Source organism: Vidua macroura, chromosome 6 (assembly GCF_024509145.1).
Source record: "Vidua macroura isolate BioBank_ID:100142 chromosome 6, ASM2450914v1, whole genome shotgun sequence".
NCBI lineage: Eukaryota > Metazoa > Chordata > Aves > Passeriformes > Viduidae > Vidua > Vidua macroura.
Window position 1 is genome coordinate 54298651 of NC_071576.1, and position 17945 is coordinate 54316595.

At 39.8% G+C, this 17945-nt stretch overlaps 1 protein-coding gene across 1 annotated transcript; it reads left to right on the forward strand.

The window, feature by feature from the left end:
- Positions 1–6483: 6483 nt before the first annotated feature.
- Positions 6484–6615, forward strand: SMIM38 (small integral membrane protein 38). Its single transcript, XM_053979180.1, has one exon. It carries the CDS (start codon positions 6484–6486, stop codon positions 6613–6615), a length of 132 nt encoding a protein of 43 aa, XP_053835155.1.
- The last annotated feature ends 11330 nt before the right edge of the window (positions 6616–17945 follow it).

Consider the following 17945-nt stretch of genomic DNA (forward strand, 5'->3'; position numbering starts at 1 on the left):
GTAGCATTTTTTCTTTGGTCAGGTGCCTCGGAAATAAAGTCGGAGAAAGAAATCTGCACATTTCTCCCATGGCTGTGATAAGCATATGTATTTATATAGAATGGCATTGTGTGTCATGCTCTATGTAACATTTTTAGGTGTCTGTACAAGTAGGACATTTATGAAGTGTGACTCATTTTTCCTTCTCCACACTGTTCCAGTGGAAGAGCTCAGACTGCGATGAGAAAAAGTAGTACACATTATTAAGAATTCTGATAAAGTAGGCTGAATAAATTTGTTTTCTTTGTGAGCCTTAATCCTGTGTTGTATTGGCTTCTTGGACATGGCTAATTTATTTGGAATTCCATTCTGTTCCCAACAGCATTCCTGATTAGCAGTTTGATCACCCGGAGCAAAGTTACATACCAGCTTTCAACTCTTGTAATCTAGCAGTGTAATTTTTTCAAATGGACTCTTTTCTTTCCTTCTTTGCCCCAGCTCCCCTTCTTTTTGTGTGCAAAGAGACTTTGAAAGTAAGCAGGATAACCTGTTAGTAGAATGAAAAACTTCTTCAAAACACAATGTAGTTTGCTGAAAGCCCGACTTTCATTTTTGAATAGAAAAAATTATGTTTGGAGCAGTGTCAGTGCAGCATGTGAAATGTTTGCCTTCCCTCACTTATAAAGGGTAACAGTTCTTTTCAATAACTGCATTTTATGAGTGGGGTGATATAATCTTCAAGTGGTTTCCAAGGTCTGTAGTTTGCCAAAGCACATTTTGCTTATAGTTAGTTTTAGAAAGTTTGAATTTTTCTTTAGTTGTTAAGTTTGTCACATGGTGGACCTTGTAGGAAAATGGCAGCTGTGTCATTGTTTGCTTCTATCTTTATTGGCTTGTGCAGTCAAAACAAAGGATGTCCAGGACACCCAAATTTAATTGTAAACCAGAGGCAGGTTTGGGTCTGAGCTCTTTTTGGTACAGCATAGGCAGAGCGTAATCCAAGTGATCTGGTCTGCCAAAGACATGGAGTTGCAGATGAGAGGGAAGTGAGTTTTCCATCCTGTGACATTTCTGAAAGTCCCAGTCTGGTTTGTGCACAGTGAAAAGGAAACAAGGATCTTAAGTGAAGGGAGGCTTGGGAATAGCCCAGAGACAGGTGACCACAGCACTCGTCAAAAGGCTCAAACTGTGGTTTTATGCATGAGTGCCTTGACTGCATAATGTTTGAAGACTGTGATCTGTCTGGTTTGTACTGATCTTGAATTGTAGGGCTCTGAAAAGCAGCTCTTGGCAAATACGTTGTCGAAACTGAAGCATGTTATGCCAGTTTTCTGTGTTTGAAAAACTGGCATTTTGTTGAAACATTGTTTTGTCAAAAATAGTATTCATTGAATTCTCTGCTGTATTGATGTGAATTCTATTAATTCAGTGGGGAAAAAAATCTACTGATGGAAGGAGAGCACCAGAAGAGGTTGGTTTAGGGCTGGATCATTGTGCCTGGTCAAATTTGGTGATAATTCCTTAATTTCTTCAGCAAAAAAACCCTGAGGTTCTTTCTACCTCAAAAATTAGACATCTACCTGAGTGTGAAAACTTAGCAAATTGTGTATGGTCTCTCTGATCACTAAGGAGATAATAATTACTTGATAACAAGCTGCTCTGAACTTTATAATGTAAATCTTAAATATGTATCTCTGGTTTTTTTTCTGTTGAATCACAAAGTATTTTTGTATTTTTATATTTGTTCACAATTAGGTGGACATTTTGGGCATTGCTAATCTTTTAATTGATTGGTGCCATTAAGTATCATGGCCTGTATGTGATCTATTTTGCTACTGCTGGGTCATTCCTAGTACAAAATTCCCATAAATGAAAGGGAACCAAGATGTCTCCTGCTGACCATTGCCCCATCCAGCAGCACATGGAAGTGGTCATGGAATGACAGCAGAGGTCTCATCAAGTCTTTTTGGAAATACAGATGGCTTTGTGTAATCACTTTTAAGACTGATTTATAAGGTTTTGTTTAATTTCCTTCTAGTCCTTTCCCTTCACTTTTATTACTGTTTCCTGCGATTTGTGCTCTTTTGTTGCATTTAAATCCCACTTTTGACACTTGAGAATGAGCTGAGGTTTTACTAATACTTCTGGTTTTAAGGAGGCTGAAGTTAGTCTTAAGGGATGAAACATGTAATAAATGAAGTATCTTCTGTCTGTTCTTGTTGTTCTTGATCATGGAAATGGGCATACCGAGCTGATTGCAGTGGGAGGTGTGTGTTTGCTGGGGATTTTCCAGGAGAAAACCCGTGGGGCAGGTGTTGACTTTGCTTTGACTCAACGCAGGATTTAATGATCTTGATATGTGCATGTTATCACAACTTAGGTGGAGCAATAATTGACTCCGAATGTCAGATTTTGTCCTCTAAAGCGGTGACTTCTTGATCTGACCCTTTTTAAGTGGTATTTTGTTTCCAGTGTGATGTAGAATGCTTGCTCAGGAGGTTCCACATACGTAACCTAGAGCAAGGTGCCTTTTTGACTCTGATAACTGTAGAAGGAACGTGATTCTGACAGATAAGTGCTGGTCTTGATTTTTTCCTTTTTTTTTTTTAACAAAGAACTCAGAACTTCTTATTAGCCTTGCCAACACCTGCAACTCTTTGCTGCTTCCTTTGGTAGATATCCTGACTTTTGAGTGTGTGGAAAATGCAGTAAGTCAAATATCCTACTTTTTAACTCTAATTTACTTATATTTTGGGATATACTTCAAAATGATGATAACAGTGGGTGTTTTAGGATTATTGTTGTATTGTCTGCTTTGCTGCTTGTAAGTTTATTTGGTATTTTAAAATTTTGAGAATGTAGTGATATTTTAGGAGATTGCTTTATAAGAGAATCGGAAAATGAGATGAAATCTGTGAAATCTGTTGCCTTACATTTTAAAAGTCAACAAGACTGTGTAATATGTACTTTTTTCCCCGTAAACTACCCTTCAATGGGCATTTACCAGAACAATTAATTATGTGACAATTTAAAAGCAAAATATGAACTTTGTCTTGGGAATAGTTTCACATTAGAGGATTTTAATAAATATTTCTAGCGGAATAGGATAGTAATATTGGTTGTGTGATGAAAACATATGTTAGTAATAAAATATCACCTGTCAGAAATACTGTTCTATCATGTCATTATTCCCTAGAGAGATGACTAGTTGAAAAATGATTTTTAACAAAATAAACTCTGAACAGAGAGGATGCTTTTATGGGTGATACAGCACACATTCTTCAAAAAAGGCACATCGTCAAAAATGGTGCCAGGCATTAGGAACATCTCTTGTGTGAAAAAGTAAGTTTGGGAAAATCCAAATAATAATTCTCAATGTATAGGCTTTACATAATGCTTTTCCTCACTTGCTCTCAAAATAATTTGCAAAGAGGGGAAGAACAACTACCCATGTTAAACTGCATTTTCTAAAACTCAGCCACACCAGTTTTCATCTGGCATTTAAATTCACCTTGCTCATGATGTGCTGTTATTTTTCTGGGGGAGGAAATCTGTCCCAAGGAGTGAAATCCAAGCAGGAAAGCACTGTCCTTCCATTTTGGGCAGCATTCTTGTGTGTGAATGCAAGCGGGGTGTCAGGCTGCCAGCCATGGCATGTGGAGCCAGGGAGCTGCCATTGCCTGGGCAGCCGGCGTAGAAGCTGCCCCGGCTTTGTGTCAGTCTGTCTCGGGCACATCCCGGTGCCAGGCGCCAGGGATGTGCTGCCTCTGTTCCAGTTTTGACACCTGGCCAGGGATGTGCTGCCTCTGTTCCAGCTTTGACACCTCACAGGGACCGCTGGAGCCGCTGGAGCTGAGAACCACTTGTGAGTCCAGGCAGGAGGAGGCACCTGTTCCCTTGGCACTGGAATGAGCCCCCAGTTCATCCCTGGAATGTGCCCTTAAGTAGCCACCGGGCTCCTCAGCACTAGCAGAGTGAGCTGGAGCTCGTGGCCAAGGCATGGGATGTGCTGGATTACAGCTAATGCTGAAATCAGTGGTTTCCAGCAATGCTGCTGGGGCACAGACAGCTGTGTTGCACCACGCTGGAGGAAGAGGGTTGTCACAAAAGATGCACTTTCCTTGCAGCCATCCAGATACTGCTTCTCTAAAAAAAATTCAGATATTGTCGCCTCAACCAGTAATTAATTGTACAGCTACGAAATGAGCCAGTTGCTCAAGTGAGTGCATACTGTGGAGTCCCTGTCTTGCAGGGATTGTGTTGCAGCAGAGAGAGCCACTGAACAGTTTGTCAGACTGCTTTTCCTGCTGAAATCCCTTTCAGATGAGATGATGATTTCCTTTCTTCTCATCTGTGTGGGTGTAGGTCTCTTAAAAGAAAAGAACAGGTTAGAGAAGCAGCTGTCAGGAATGATGTAATTGATTTTGCTTTAGGGCAAGCTGGTAGACCTTTTGGGCCCCTTTTAGCCTTTTTCCTGTAGCTGTAGGTGACCCTAGTAACATATACATGTGTATTTATCTGTTCTCTCCAGCCTGCTGCATTTTTTCAGCAAAGTCTTTGCTAGCTGAAAGGAACAGTCCCTTTAAACTCATCAGCTTTTGGAATCTGTAGGTATAAAAAGACATTGTTTGGTGTGCCTCCTCAAAGATTCCTCCTTAATCCTGATTTTGTGTACTCATCCTTTGGTTGAGCCTTCCTGTCCAGAGGAATTTGAGTTGATTCCCATTCCTTCACAATTGCACGTAGGGCAATATGTCAGACTTTCTTGCCTTTTAAGCAATCTGATCAGTTCTGACACTTTCCACCTCCATTAAGGAATCCATGTGGTAGTTGAGAACACCCATTAGTGTGAACAAACTTCTGAAACCCCTGAAAGTATTTGCTTTGCTCTGCCATTTAACTGTTTACAAAGCCCAGGGCTTTGCTTCTGATACACATTCAATAAAAGGGAACAGAGTATTTTATTTATTTTTTAAAAAAACTGCAGTGTAAATGTGGTTCTGTTGGCTGTGTAGTAGGCAACATGTTGACTTTCATGATGTTACCCCAATCAAGGACAAATTTGACCACAAAGTGATACTCTGAGATGATACTGACAGTCAGTATTTTGGTATGACATTTGGTTTAAAGCAGAATTTTTAAAAATCAAGGAAGCAGCTCTGACACAGGGCTATTGCTTGAACCATATCCAAGTCATTTCACTTACTGCTGATCCTCCCCAATTTTGCCTTCATAACTCCACGTGTCCAGGCCCAGGCAAGGAATTGCTTAAACATCAATAAAAGTTCCTTGTTTTCTTCTGAACTGGATCCTGGAGTTTGTGCTAGTTCTAATGAGGACTTGGCATCTCCAAGGACCTCAAAGTATTAGTGTACCCTGAATTTAAGGGAAGAAGAATGTAGAATTCCCAAAGCCTTATGTCTCTGAATCAGGCTTTAATTTCTTTTTAGACAGAAAGTGCGGGAAAGGAACTTGCTAGTTAGTAAGTCTGAAAAGATTTTAACAGTTCCAGTAATTACTCATTTCATCAATCCATCTATATTTAAAGTGAGCTAAACTGAGTTCTTTCCTATAGTGTCTACTTCAAATAATGCTGCTTTACATTTGGAGAGCCAAATAAGGAAACATAGCATAATCTTACAGGAGTTTCATTCCCTTTCAGTTTGCATGGCTCAGACTTGCTGTAATAAGAGCACTTCTTTCTATGAAACCTTTTTACATATTGGACTAAACAAACTATCTCCTAAAGAAAGTAGGAGCATTTTTTTTGTGTTTGTGTGTGTGTGCTTTGCTCTAGCCTTGGCTGTTGAGGACATTTCTGCATTTGTCTATGTGCTAAATGAGCGATGCATTTTGGACAGCTTCTGTGTTCTGATTTGGTTTTTTGTGCTTTTTTGTCTCCCCCTCTTCCCCCTCCCCTTCTTCCCCTTTTCATTTGTCTAGGGGAAAAAAAAAAGCTCCTCCAGTGTTGTTTCCTGCAAAGACCATTCGTAAGAGCTCGTTGGACAGCACAGGACTCTTAAAGTGATAGCTAATTGAAAGAAAGGCCCTGATTGTCTTGAGGGAGCTGGAAAGTGCTGCGTGTGCTGCTGAAAGGGACTAGGGAGAAGGTGCCTAGTTTCGCTGAGCAGCTGCTGCTGGAGATATTTGGAGATTACATCAGCATTGGAAAAGAGGGGCCAAAAAAAAAAAAAGTCCAACTTCACAGAGACGGAGTTTATGGAGGTTTTTTTCTTCCTTCCAAAGGTCTTCTGACAATACTGTCATTGTCAATATAAGAGTTGTTAATTCTTTATGAATAGCACATGGGGCCTCTTGACTAAATAGTACGTTACATGTCCCAAATCTGTCAGCTGGACTCTTCTCTCACATGCTAGTGAGATCACTTTGATTGGAATGTTAGAGGAATTGCTGGGCTGGCCGTGCAGAACTGAATACTGCATTATATAATTAGATCTCCCAGATTATATTTTTTTCACATTATCTCATTATTCTAGCTTAAATATGGAATCAGTCCTTTTGATGGTTTTACTTGTTGTAATTATATTAATACGATTCATTTTGTGGTCCTGTCTTAGTGCTTATATAGATTATAAACTGTCCCAAAGGTTTCCTGACACAAAAAAAGAGGACTAAGAGACTTCAAAAGGCTTGTTCAGATTTGAATTGACAATGGGGAGAGCTGGGTAAGGTAAATGGAGCTAGAGCACCTTTTACCTTGGGATCTGATGAGAGAGAAATGACCTGTTGAGACTGCAGCCGAGTGAAGATCCTTCAGAAAGCCTCACGCTGACAGAGGGGAAGGAATGACAACTGATTGAGTCAAATGGCTTTCTATCCAACTTGGGCATGAATTTGCTGTTGGGAACAGACTTGTGGACTTCTGCCAATTAAATGATGTGGACAAGCTGGAAGGAGCCCTCTTACTGCCCAGTCCAAGAGCGCTCAGTGTCCACACGCCACGCTGTGGGCTGGCAGGAGTGGATTTTTACCTGGCTGGTTGATTTGTTGCCAAATCCCTCATGGCTCTTCCCAGCCAGTCAGGTCTGAAACTGACTGAATGATTTCAGCTGACCATAACCTGCCAAATACTCACATTTCTTAGCAAGTGATGTGTATGAGTACCAGTACAAGGTTGATACCATGGGAATAATCTGTTCCATGCAAGACAGATTTGCGTCTCAGAGATTGTCTGGTGGACTCTGGCTGTGCTTCAGCACCAACAATGGGTGGGGTGATAACACGAGTGAGTTTTGATACCAAAGCCCTGCAAGTGACCTTCATGTCTAGCCTGAAACAAGCACCCTACCACGACGCTGGAGGATTTGACTACTTGCCCAAGGACAAAGGGACTTGGGATTTCTTGGTTAACTTACCTGGCAAAAGGAAGTAATTTTTTTCAAATGAACTGTCTTCTTTAAAATAGGTGTTGTAATAAGTCAAACAACCTAAATCTTACTGCAATTCAGTGTAATACTGTCTTCTAAGAACTGAATTTTTCTAGAGTAAAGGTAGGAAAATTGTATTACCTTGCCCTAGAAATGCACTATCCTTGGCCTAGTCACTCTTTAAAAATTTTTTTTTTTAAATCCTTTTTTTTTGTTTGATCATTTTCTATCTCATGTAAAAGTGAAGGTTACCACTTCATATACTTATTTCTATATCTCTTGGTAGCTCACATGATGGTATCAGAGTTCAGCTAGGTAAAAGCCCACAGTATTCCCATACAGAGTTTCTGGCCCATTCATGACTCACACACTCCTACAGGCTTGTCATTAGTAACTGCTCATCAGCCCTTGTAATTTTGTCTTTTAGAGCCTCCTAAAAATCAGACATGAGAGCTGGTATGTGCTTAGGCAGTGGAGCAGGGTAAATGTCAGGTCAGTTGATTTCAGCCTCAGATTTTATTTATGGTGGATGACCAATCTACAAAACAACCTGTAATGCTTGAAGGTGCATGTCATGGGCTTGAAATCCTGCAAGACAACAATAAATTATATGTAGATGTGACTAACCCCTTGTTTGTTTCTCTGATTCTTAATTTTAATGATAGTTCTGTCCTTTTTTTGTTTCCCCAACACCAGCAAACCACAAAGGGAAGGTGAAATGTTGTCTACTTGATGTGCAGATACCTTTTATAACGATTAACTGGAAAAATAGCGACAGTGATCCATTTTTCTTCTTTCAGTTAATCATCGCTATTCTGAGCTGTTGTGTGCAAAACAAAACTTGTGGAGAAATTGATAGTGCCTTTAAGAAACAAGTATTCTAATTCTTTATTTCAGTCCTATTGAAATTGCATTTGACAGTGTACTGTTTGTATTAATTGTTTAAAAGTGTGAAGGTAATGAGAAGCCATACAGGTGAAGTTGTGGTTTGCTGCCTTTAACATTTGGGGATATTGGAACTGATACCACTGTGGAATTCACAACTTTTATTTTTTTTATCCCTGCAGGGCAACGTTTCAAGTTTTCCCTGTAAATCAGAGCTTGTGGTCTTGTTACAGACCATACCCAATGGACTGGATCTGTTGGTATTTATGTATCTAAACATTTGATTTGGACCTCACTTGAGTCATGTGAGTTGCACTCTGATTATAAGACTGGTCTGGCCAAATATTATTTGGCATAATATTGCTCTATGTCCTACAATGGTAAAACTGGCTGCAACCCCAAGCAGTTTATTAGAACGTCCATGTTTTGAGGCACATTTAATTAATTTAATAATCATAAAAATTTTGACTGAAGAGTTAATTTAGGTCTTGTTGCCTACTAAACTCCTTATGCATTCAAAGCAGTTTTAATAGCAATTTGGTTAATTTCTCATTGCATTCATATAGTTGTTTCCCATCCTGCAGGGTGTGGGAAGTCATCCTGTTTATCCTGCATTACAAAATTAGGACTGTCACACTTTCAGGAGTGCAAAATGTAAAGGAGATTGAGATCTTCCTCTTTATCCCCATAGGTCTTTTCCCTCTCTCTTTTCATGGAGATAAGAAAAATCTAAGCCCTTTAAATGTGGTATGATGTGAAAGTATCCACTGGTATTTCCTGGTATTTCCTATGGAGCACTGTACTGACATTTAGATACTTAAAAGATATTTATACTCTGTTGATTTTTTTTTGCATTTAAGGATGTATTTAAAAATAAACAAGTGCTTAATATCAGTTTTGAGCTGTGGACAGAGTGAATGATGATTACAGGGTGGAGCCTCCTTTCAAGACATGAAACAAAGGTATGTGTAAAGAAGGAGAAAAATAAGAGTGAAATACTGTGATATTAAAATCCTTGCTAATGTAAAATTATTTGTATTTTTATATATTGATTAAAATGTACTGTATATAGATATATTTGGTATGTTTATATTAATTTATATAATTAATTAATATTAATGATGTAAATTATTATATCATTACCAAATTACCATGTAACCTACTGAGAAGAAACCAGAAACCCCACTCTTTGCCTGAAGACATTGTGCAGAACCTCTAAGATGGGGGATATATATATATATATATATATATATATATATATATATGTATATGTATATGAATATATAGATTAAATAGAGCCTATTTCACATCTAAATCAAAAATAAAACTGTATGATGTATGGACGCAGAACTGGTCTGTGTTAGGACTGTGCTAATTTATTTATGTAATTTACCTTTTTTGTGGTACCAATGGTACCAATAAAACCAAATTTACTCCCAAAACAAATAGACATTTTCAAGTTCTACAACTGATACTTCTTTTTTCCCCCCTTTTTTTTTTAAACCAGGGATAAAACATCTTTCTGATCTGTAAAATCTCAATTGATTGTAAATATCCCAATCATCTGCAAATGCAATTCCCATCCCACATCATGTAATGTGCAAGAAGTTGGCATTTTACGGACTGCATTATGGTATGGAGAACTAATTACAGCAAGCTCACGGTCATCTGAGCATGTAATTATGTTTATTGATTAAAATAATGCCACGATTTCACTTTGCAGTGTCATTACACTGGTACCCACTTAAACAATTCCTGTCAAACCATGTAAACCAGAGCACTGAAGAACTCCCTTAAACGGATCTGGCGATGCAACAGGTGGCCTAATTACTTTAGGTAGGTCCATCACAGCCAAATTCAGGGAGGAGAAACTGAAGACACCAGTAGGGCCATGACTGACTCTCACAGAGAGAATCTGGACAGCTGGGGGCCTGGTCACCAGCTGTTTGCAATGAATTGCCACCCCATAAACTGGGGCTTGGGGGAAATCTTGCGACGTGCGCTCGTGTTCTGTGTCACGGCCCTGGAGAGTGGGGAAGTGTTGTGAGGGTCTCCCTGTCAGGATTCATGTAGGCACCAGATTGTTGGACAATTAAATGGCAGAAGTCCTGTCTTGGTTGGTTAGCAAGGACACGGAATTACTCCAGAAATGCAGTTGGGTTCTGCTTGATTGTCACCAAAGCGAGTGACCTGATAGGGTGGCCCTTTCACTGCAGGCAGGGCTTGTAACAGCATCTACTGCTAAGGCTGCCAGGCACTTGCAGCCCTTAAGGCCTATTTTCAGCTGTTCACAACTTTGTCAAAGTAGCTTTTCATACTAAATTTTTCCATGTTTCATTTGGTGTCTGCCTCTGTCTGAATTCTCTTCAGAAGGTTTCAGCCAGAACAGTTTAATATCTTCCAAGAACAAGACTCGAAAAAAATACATTGTTTTTCCCATGCTACAAAAATATTGGAATTTTTTTTTCTGAAAAGATGTAGTTGTCCCACTCTGGGAGATAATTTTTTCTCAGCCTTGTCAGGGAAATGTAACTCTTGTTCACATCAAGAAAATTCTGTAGCTACCTACCACAGATTCAAGGGGTACAAGATCAGATATTGATGTGGGGAAATGAGGATAAGGAAACTGATGGGGAAAAAAAGAAATTACGGTGAGGTTTTAGCTAAAGAGGATAAGTGGGATAAGTTAATGAAAGGCAAGCTGGACTGCACCATGTAGGAGAGAGACTTGGCTCCAGGAGTGAGTGAGAGTGGAGACACTGATGAAATTAGAATGGTTTGGACTATCAGCAGACAGGACAAAAGTGGAGTTGGAAATATATGACCTACAACATTCTATGACTTGGGAGACTAAGACTTATTTAGCAAACTGCTTTGAACTTGGAATAAAGAGTCCAGGGAAATGTCAAAGGGATAAGAACTGGATAAAACGTTTGCTGGATCACTATCCCTTTAGAATATTGGTATAAATCCTGGAACCTAAGTATCATCCTTTTTTTGGCTGTTAGCAAATTTCTGGTTTTGCTGCTGGAACATTGTATGCTGAGCATCTACTGGGCTGTATTAACAGGATGTGACAAAGTTGAGCACTGACATTAAGAAAGTAATAGAGTTAAGGATTTATATGCAATTTTTGCTCTGTTCCCTGAGTATTGTGACAGCTTCTTTGCTCATTTGTTGCACAGGAAGAAGTGGTCTGGGACTGAAGCTTGCATGAGCAATTCTTTGAATATCCCAGAAACAGTGTAGTCTATGAAATGCAGAGCTCTAGGAAGACTCAAGTTTTGAGTGTAATGATGAGGAAATGAATTCTTTGTCGGTCATTGAATTCCAAGTGAAAACACTTAGAGATACTTATTCTTTACTTTGTGGCCGTTTACCTGAAGATCCTGGGCCTAATTTGCTTATTTGATAACTTGCTATTTGCCTTTGCCAATCACCATAAACTCCAGATTGTCAGTTTAACAAATAAATTAGTACCAGTTTAACAAACTAACTGGGTCCTGTATTTAAAGGAATACTTGAACCTAGGTCTAGAGCGCGCGAGTTTAAATCCATTTCCTGACTGCCTCCCCTTTGAGAATTGGCAGCCTTAAAACTCTTCATCCAAGTTTCTAACTGATACTTATGAGGTGGAGAGTCCTTATTTTGGTCTTTCAAGAATACCTTTTTCTTTGCCATAGATTTTTAAAAAATTCCATATAGTTGGTGCTCTTTTCTGGGAATTATTACCAAATCATAAAATCTAGAATTAGTTGTTTCTCCTCTCTAGTCATTGTATGAAGACAAACTCTTGGAAGAAGACTTCATCAAGGGTTATTAAGTTTAGGAAATCATTGTGCTACAGAGTGCTGAGAGCTGAAAAGGGTATTAAAGAAGCATCACCAAATACTTGTCCTATTCTTAGTCTCTTTGAAGACATCCCCTGTCATTATGATGGGAAAGGGTGCAGAGTTAGCTGATTCTGCAGGGTTCTTCTCTACTGGTCTGGGACACAGTATTTATCTTTTCATTTGAAAAATAAGAATCTGTCCATGATGATATTTAGAATAGATCACTGGGACAAATGTTTTGAGAGGGTTGGAAGAATTGGCTTCAACTGTCTGTGTCCTGGACAAAGCAGTGCTCTACCGAAAGGATGGAGAGGAGGATGGCAGGGAGCGCTGGGAGCTGCCTGCAGACACGTGACTTCCACACTGTCTTTGCTAATCCCAGAGCAGGTACTTCCAGGAGCATCCCTGGTGGTGAGATATCTGGTTTTGTGTCTTGCTCCCTTGTCTCTTTCCTTAGATGTGCTTTCCTTGGCAGGTGCCTCAGCCTGAACACAGTGACTTCCAGATTTTCATTCCCTGCAAAATGTCTCCCACCACGCCTATGTTTAAAAGGGCACAGGATCCAGCCAGCTAATTTGTTCCTAGGCAGTTAAACTACTTCACTTGAGCTCCAGACCCTGGAGTAGATTTAACACACTATGTTAAAGAATATGTGAGCAGTGCTGTGTACAGGGACAGATCTGTATCTGCCTTAGAGCGATAATCTAATTGGAGGTAGTCCTTTGTGTAACCCTGTTAACATTTTAGACTATTCTGGGAAACCCCATGTCCCAAGTACTATGGAATGTAGTTAGGGAAAACAGTGTTTTCTCAAATATTTCAGATGTGGAATATTTATTTTGTAGCCAGAGAAACTTGTTACCAAGCAACTGACCTTGAGTAAGATCCACTGCCAACTTGAAAAAAAAGGAAAAAAAAACCTGCTTACCTCTCCTCAGGCTGCATGTGAGAATTACAATGCAAGGAGGAGAAATTTATTACAAAATAAACATCTGACAGGATTCATCGTTAGTGGTCTCAGATCAGTCAGGTCTTTTCATCTGCCCCTGAGTAATATAATTGACAGAAGAAGTCACTAGTGAAGGTATTGGTGCAGGAAAACCAGTCATTTCAAATCCATCCCATTTTGAAGAGTGTGTTTTCAAAGCCCTGGATAATGGGGTTTGATTGTGCATTCTTTGCTGGTCCAAAACCAGGCAAGGATGCAACTTGGAATTCTGCTCAGATTATTTTATTGACTGAATATATTTGCTTGAGCAGGCTTCCAGAGGCTCAGGTATTATTTATTTATAGAATTCAGGTACCCAAGCTGTTTTTTAGAAGGAGCTAAAGATGCTCAGCTTGCACACAGTAGATGAAGCCCAAAATGGGACATAAATTGCTTTGAAGGAAACTTGGACCAATGTGGAGTAAGTGCTCCACACAAGCAAAGCATTCCCTACTGCACAGATCTGTTGAACGGGGAGTGTCTGATTGGGGGGCTCTTGGTAAACAAAGCTGCCCATTTCACTAGATGCATCTGGAGCAAAAAGTCTTTCTGGATGAATTCTGATGTCATGGAGATTCATTCCCTGCAGTGGGAAGGGCTATGATCAGTGCTTCCACCTCTGCTTCCGGACTTTACCAGCCATAGTAATGGGGAGAATGTTCATTAACTGCACTTTTCAAAGGTAAGTGGCCTGTTTTTCCACAAGTGGGCAGAATAGAAAATGCCACCTGCCTGGAAAAAGAGGAAGAGGAGAACATTAATGTTGCTTGATACAAGAATCAGGCTTGTAGCAAAGTCTTATGGGCAGTGAGTCGCAAAAATCTAAAAAGAGCTGTGAATTTGGAGGGTTTTAGAGCAGTCTCAGTGATGTTTCAGAACTTTTCACAGGATATCTGAGCACTGTTTCTCAAAGCATGGATCTTCAGGGGTTTCCCAGAGACACCCAGGAAGCCCCTGTTTATCTGTTTATCCAGTGTGTCTTGGTTTATCTGCTCTTTGTTGTGTGGACAGTGCACTTCATGCTTCACTGCCTACTCTGGAGATGCTGCTTGGGTTTTTCTCCTAGGAGAGGTCAGATGTCAAATTCTTTCTGTTTCCAAGCACAATAGGAGCTGCTGCTCAGCTTCCCAAAGCTTCCTCTCCAACCTTGGCTCTTTCCATGTTGTCCCCCTCCTTCAGAATAATGCCTGTCAGTTGACCTCATTTAGCAGTCAAGGCTCCACATGGTGGCATCACCTGTTCTGCAGCTTGGTCTTCAACTGCTGGTGGAGCTTGTGTGCACACATGGTGGCTTGGTCAGCTTCAGTGACCACAGATGATTTTAAAATTGCAGTGTGGCATCAGGCATTTTCACAGCTCCTGGGAATTGACTGGAAAGTTCAAGTGGTGGATTACTTAAAAATAATAAAAAAAAGCTATTTCAAATATATTTCCATCACGCAAGAGTAAGACAGGAAAAGATTTACTGGACATGAAGATAAAGATGCTTACCAATTTTCTGGTGTGCTTGGGGGAATTAGTCTCCCCCTAATTCTACTCATGGCATTTTTCTCTAGCTAAAGTATGTGTAACTTCTATGCTGATTGGTTTGAGATTTTTATTAACATAGTTGTATTTTGGAAAAAAATTTGAGGTTTCAGGCTGGATTCCAAAAATGTAGAGTTAATCAAAGTGTTGATCTCTACCTTAAAACCAGATAAATTTACCTTTGGCGCAAAATAGTGCATGATTATTAGTGATGAATTGAGTTTCTATCATCTACATGTTAGAGTAATATTATTAACAATAAAATAAACTCTACAGATAATGTACACTGAAGTGTATAACCTTTTTGATATAATTATATGTAGAAATGGATATGTTCTGAGCAATCTGTGTCTCTATCAGTGTCTCCAGATCAAGACTGTAAAGACATGTTTGGGAAGTAAAAGAATTTTTTTTTCTCATAAATATTAACATTTTTTCAGCAGAACTGGAGTCATGGTTCTTTCCAAGTTCTCTCTCAGCCCACTACCTGGGAATTTTGTCTCCCAGAAATTCCACACTGGCTAGGATCAATGCTGCTTGTGTTGTGTGTGAAAGGGAGAAACATTTCCTGGATGTATTTGTTTCCCTGTCTTCAGATCACCCTGATTTAATTTATAGGAGAGCTGGAAATCCTGGCAATTCTTACTCAACTCATATCTCACTGCATTCCATAGGCGAGCAAAGTTACTAAAATATGTGGTCTCCTCAGTTGTCAGTTACTTCTCAATATTTACTTCCACCAGTGGAAAGCATAATTTTTTTGTTTGTTTGTTGTTTTTGTTTTGTTTTGTAGTACAGGGGATATAATTTCTCAGATTTAGTAAAGTATTGACATGCCTATGGTTTGTACTAAGTATCAGTATTTCAGCTTAGCCATTTAGCACCTTGACATCAACAGAGTGGATGCCACTTTGCACTTGGTATCCATTAATTAATGAACCTGCTTTCTCCTTTTGCATATAATTAAAAATTAAATGAATGCTAAAGAACACAAAATCTTTTTTTTTGATGACATGCGATTTCAGTTTATTTCCTGCAAACATTTTTTTTTTTTTTTTGAAATCACTAAGAATGGCAGAAATCTTTAAAATAATCTTCAGATTTTGCCCGCTTAAAGATCCAGTGTGGAAATACTGTTCTGTCACCTTGTTGGCATCACAGAGTAGTGTGAGGAGGGAGCAAAGGCAATAGGATCTGGTTTTGCTGTCCAGTCATAAACAAGGATAACAGCTGATGAAAGTATGACCCAGTCCAGTGCTTTGCCCAAATCCACGATCAGAATCACAGTTGCACGTTTGTTTTATTTTAACAGATAATTTTGAATATCAGATAGGACAAGTTTTTGTAAGGTTGGGAGCTGCACATTCCCTCTTTTGATCTCAACAGCTACTGCAAACAGTACCAGCTGAAGCTTTCCCAGGTCTAATACAGGCACAATGGCCGTGGTCCTTTGTGCATTATTTTGTTTGCAAACCCCATGTACCTTGTGCTCTCACTACGTGCAGTGGCTGCACAGAAGGTCCTCATTACTCATCATGGCTGGGGCTCCTGGCTGTGCTGTGGAAGGTTTTGCTCTAGATTTGCACCACAAACGTCACTCTGTGAGAGAGGCAATCTATTGTAAATGCAGGTGAACCTGGTGGGGAGAAATGATGATGTCTGACTCCAGCTCAGAAGGCTGAATGATTTCTTTGTTATAACTATACTATAATACATTAATATACTATTTAAAGAAGGTACTAAAACTACAAACTTACTTGTTCTAACTACCACATCTAACTCACTCACAACTCGTGACCCTCTTCTCGAGAGTCCAGACACAGGTGGACTTGATTGGCCATCAGGCTCAAACAATCCTCACCAGAATCCAATCAAGCAATCACCCCAGGTAAACAGTTCTCCAAACACATTCCACATGGGAAAAACAAGGAGCAGAAATAGAATTTTTTTCTATTTTTACAAATAGAAAGTTTTCTCTTTCTTCTCTCTGTGATCCTCTATGAAAAAAATCCTGAGAGAGAGAAGAATGTGCCTGCCACAGCAATCCTCTGCTGCCCCTCTCTTCCTGTGCTCCACAGGCTGCAAAACCTTAAGTGTGGTCAAAACATTCCAACAATGCCCGAAACCTGCGCCAGCTCTGAGCCCCTGACAGCTGATGGGAAGCAGAGCAGCTCTGAAGATGCTCTACTTTCCCCTGGGGTGTGACCTGGAGGAGCCTGGCAATGTGTACCTGCCCTGGCTCTACTCTGGGATATTTTTGTGTGGTTTGAATGCTGCTCAGAGCCTGGCTCAGTGGGTGTGTGCTGCCTGTGGCAAGGCTCATGTTTTCTGAGTGCTTTCTGAGTGCTGGATGCTCTTTACCTGTGACTGGGGCTGCAGTGGATATATGTATAAGCCACAGCTGGTAAACAGAAAAAATAGAAGCGAGTCAATTAGCAGAAATGTCTTTTCATGCTTCTCATGATTTGCAGTTGAATTTTATTTATTTGCAATAAAATGACTTGATGCACCTAATGCAAAACCAATATAAAATCATGTGTCTGCTGAAATGCTGCTTCTGCTTTTTCCAGGATCGGAAGGTACTGAAATATTTTTTATTTTTCACAAAAGATAGTGTTTGGGGGTAGTACTAGGTCATTGCCAGATACTTTTAGTTACTTTTTTTGGTTCCATTTTAACTTTTTCTGTCTGTCTTGAAAAAATGGGCTGTGCAGCCTTTGGTCACCTGTGGAATATTCAGAGCAAAGCGTAATATTCTGAGGCTCCACTTTCCCAAGGTTTCCTGAAGGAGTCTCTGTTTATCATTCAGCCTGCAGTGCCTGTATTGGGTTTCGCCAGGAATGTGGAAAGCTATATGGGAAAATCTGTCAGGCTGTGAAAAGGTCTCAGGCTTTGAAATTTTATGGAGCATGCTGGCTAATGCACATTCCATATTTCAGGGTGTCTAGCTCCCCTTGCTCTGGGTAAGGATGTGACATGGAATATATGGGCATGTTTTGTTACAAGCACTGCTGAGCTGATAAACAAGACCACAGAGCTGGGGAAGTACCAGAGAGGAAATCTCATGAAGGAATAAATTACAGTGACACCTACTAGTGTTGGTACAGCTAAAGGTCAGTCCCCATTTACAAAACATGAGCTCTATAATATGGCAAGGAACACTGGTGTAACTCCTTTTCCACCACAGCCTTCCGGTAAAATCCCAGTTTAGGAGTGGCACCCACGTTTTTCCTATAAACAAATATTGGAGAGACTAATCTACAGCTCAGAACTTTAGCTGCTGTAAATCAAAATCATGCTCATAAGAGGGTTTCCTTTCAGATATTTCAGCAGGACCTAAATTTG